This window comes from Rosa chinensis, chromosome 2 (genome assembly GCF_002994745.2).
Source record: "Rosa chinensis cultivar Old Blush chromosome 2, RchiOBHm-V2, whole genome shotgun sequence".
NCBI classification, from domain to species: Eukaryota; Viridiplantae; Streptophyta; class Magnoliopsida; order Rosales; family Rosaceae; genus Rosa; species Rosa chinensis.
In genome coordinates, this window is record NC_037089.1 from 30,739,845 (window position 1) to 30,743,464 (window position 3,620).

Sequence of the window (3,620 nt, forward strand, 5' to 3'; positions counted from 1 at the left end):
TGATCAGTCTGTTAATAAATGTTTTTACGACGTACCTGGTCATCCTTTCCCGAGCAGTAATTACACCTACAGCCTGAAGGTTGCTGTTGCTTAGTTATTTTTTGATAACGTTAGTCCTGTGGGAATTGCGAATCAGAACCATAATCTAGTGCTTAGCAGAGCAAGAAAAGTCATATTATCCCACTCAAGGCATGAGTAAATACTGTCCCATTACTTTTAAGTTCATTGGAAGTTTCAGTCTTTGCCTTGCCTTTAGGTTCAAAGTCTTTAAGAAGTTTCAGACTATAGTGACACAACTTGCAAAAGACGCTCATTTGTGAGGGCCTTGGAACCTCGACTTTTTTAAAGGGGGGCTTGACTTGGCAAAAGCAAGTCATTCCTACAGAGAGAACGAGCTCCTACAGGTTCATTACTACCCTTAGATCTTATATTAAAGCAACTTTAGAATAAGAACCTACAACCAATTTTGTAGGCTGTTTTAAGAAAAAAAAAGGTAGGGGAAAAAAGGTAGAGAAGTCTCATTGAGATATGGCTTTTGTAGTTTGTTATCTTCTTGCCTTTGCATTCTTCAATTATGCTGAAGCACAACAACTGCAGTCTAATATAAGCAGGGGCTCTGCTTTAACACCCACTACCAACTCCTCATGGTTGTCTCGTTCCGGTATGTATGCCTTTGGCTTTTACAAGCAAGGCAATGGCTTTGCTGTGGGGATAGTTGTTGCTGCAGTCCCCCAAAAGACTGTGGTGTGGACTGCAGATCGAGATGGTGGACTAGTCTCAGACAATGCCACCTTGTTCTTCACAAGTGATGGAATTGCCTTGCAGTCGACAAAAGGGCGAAGTTTGGTGGTTCAGTCTCCAATGCCTATTTCTTCTGCTTCGATGCTTGATTCAGGTAATTTTGTGCTGTACAATGCGAGTCGGGAAATAGTATGGCAAAGCTTCCAGTACCCAACTGATACCTTGTTGCCCACTCAACCACTGCTAGCAGGGAAGGAAGTTCGGTCTGCTAAATCAGAAACTGATCACTCATCAGGCATTTTCCGTCTCGCTATGCAAGTTGACGGAAACCTTGTCCAGTATCCTGTGGACACTCCACCAGTATCTCAATATGCGTACTATGCATCTCTCCCATATCTAGCAGGATCAAATGTGTCGCTAAATTTTGGTGTTGATGGCCGTCTCTACTTGCTCAATGATACTGGTGAAAATTTAATGAATATCACCAATGGAGGTCTTCCCATTCGAGGAAAATCTCATCTTGTGAGAATTGATGCAGATGGGATTCTTCGTCTGTATTCATATGATCTGAAACAGAAAGGAAATTGGTCTATTATATGGGAATCTTCCACAAATAGATGTGACCCTAAAGGTATATGCGGAGTTAATAGTTACTGTGTCACAATGGGGGCAGCAATTGATTGTAAATGTCTTCCTGGATTCGAATCTGTCAACCCGGGAAATCAGACTTCAGGTTGTGAGAGAAATTCTTCCGTTGGAGATGTTTGCAGATCGAAGAATTGGAATTGCAACTACACCATGCAAGAACTGGGCAGCACAGCATGGTATGATGAGCCATATGTGGTTCTGCCATCTTCAGGTAAAGAAGATTGCAAACAAGCCTGTTTGGAGGACTTGAACTGTCTGGCTGCAGTTTTTAACGGTTCAAGATGCAGAAAGCAGAGGCTTCCTTTGAGGTATGGAAGAAGAGAGGAGGATACTTCACACGTAATTTTCCTCAAGGAGGTTGTCATGTCTTCTGCAGCTCCAGCTCCAGATGCGGTTGTTCCAAAAGGAAGCAGGAAAAATGGTAGAATTGTATTCTTGATTGTTGGCGTGTCATTTACTGCTTTGGGGTCCATTTTGTTGGTAATTTCTGTAATTGTATTATGGAAACACAATGTCTGGGCATATAAAAGAATGAATGAGCTCAATGGTGATGCTGAGCGGAATGAGGATGTGGTTCCGCGACCATATGCTTATGAAGAGCTAGAAAAGATGACTACTAATTTCAATGAAGAGGTTGGTAGAGGAGCGTCAGGAACAGTTTACAAAGGGGTGATCGAAAATAGCCAAAAGCTAGTTGCTGTCAAGAGACTTGAGAAAGTTGCAGCTGAAGGCGACAAAGAATTTCAGACTGAAATGAGAATTATTGGCAGAACCCATCATCGGAATTTAGTCCGTTTACTTGGGTACTGTCTTGATGGACCAAAGAAGCTTTTGGTGTATGAGTACATGAGCAATGGTTCACTTGCAGATATACTCTTCACACCTGAGAGGAAACCTTATTGGGAAGAAAGAATGGGAATTGCAAGGAACATAGCACGAGGGTTTCTTTATCTCCATGAAGAGTGTGATACACAGATCATTCACTGCGACATAAAACCTCAAAACATACTGATGGATGAGTACATGTGCCCAAAAATCTCTGACTTCGGACTGGCCAAGCTGCTTCAGCCAGAGCAGACCAGAACCACTACCGGCATTAGAGGGACTAAAGGGTATGTTGCGCCTGAGTGGCATAGGAAAATGCCTATAACAGTTAAAGCAGATGTTTACAGCTTTGGAATTGTGCTGTTGGAGATTTTATGCTGTCGAAGGAATGTAGACTGGAGTCTTCCTCATGATGAAGCTATCTTGGATGAATTGGTCTACCATTATTTTGAGAGTGGTGAGCTCAGGAAATTGGTTGGGGATGAAAACATAGACAGAAAGCAATTGGAAAAGGTGGTTAAAGTGGGACTTCTGTGCATCCAGGATGAGCCGTCGCTCCGTCCTTCTATGAAGAAGGTTCTGCTTATGTTGGAAGGGATTGTAGAAATCCCAGTTCCTCCTAGTCCAAATTCATTTCTCAATACCATCTAGATTCTCAAGTTGTTTGAGCTTTGCATTTGATCGATGTGATAAAAACTTGTTTATGGATATGAGGAATTCTTTGCATGTTGAAGGAAATCAGCTATTAGTGTGCCTAATCAAACTAGGAGTAGTACTAGGAGAGAAGATTCTAGAATTCCTAATCCTACGCAGATTAGTATTCCTTGTAACATTAGAATATGTATTTGTAATCCCTATATATAGGGCTCCTATTCTCAATAATATGATACACAATTCTCTCTACATTCTCTCTCGATTCCCTTTTTACTTAAACACGTTATCAGCACGAGTTCTAACCACAAAGCAAAAACCAAAACCCAAAAACCTTTTTCACCAAAAATCTGCCGAAGCCTCCTAGCCCGTGCTAGCCGAAGCTTGCTGCCCCTGCAGCCTTCTCGGCCCTGCCCTCCTTCATCCTACGTCTACGCTACCCCTGCAGCCTCCTCGGACCGCCGCACACCACCGCTGCCCCTGCAGCACTTCCGGTCATCCGACAGCCACCAAAACCTCCAGTTTTCTGCAACTTTCTGCAGCAGCCTTCAGTTTACCCTCCTGCAATACTCGGCAGCAACCAAAGTCCTTGGCTACCATCACCACCAAGCCACCTAAAGCACCTCCATCCATCTACAATCCTCCAAGCTCCCAAAGGTTCAAGAATTCAAGAATCAAGGTTTCAAGCTTCAAATAACCAAGTAAGTATTTATGATTAAAGTTCCCGCTTTCCGAATTTAATTCCTCCTTCTCTT

General features: G+C 42.8%; 1 protein-coding gene across 1 annotated transcript; it reads left to right on the top strand.

Annotated features, from left to right (window-relative positions):
* The first annotated feature begins 521 nt into the window (after positions 1-521).
* On the top strand, positions 522-2,903 carry LOC112190120 (G-type lectin S-receptor-like serine/threonine-protein kinase LECRK3). The gene has a single exon (XM_024329541.2). The coding sequence runs from the start codon at positions 529-531 to the stop codon at positions 2,863-2,865; it is 2,337 nt and encodes a 778-aa protein (XP_024185309.1). The 5' UTR covers positions 522-528; the 3' UTR covers positions 2,866-2,903.
* The last annotated feature ends 717 nt before the right edge of the window (positions 2,904-3,620 follow it).

Excerpts from the sequence above, each read along its gene's own strand:
- LOC112190120 (XM_024329541.2), top strand. The coding sequence starts at position 529 with ATGGCTTTTGTAGTTTGTTATCTTCTTGCCTTTGCATTCTTCAATTAT.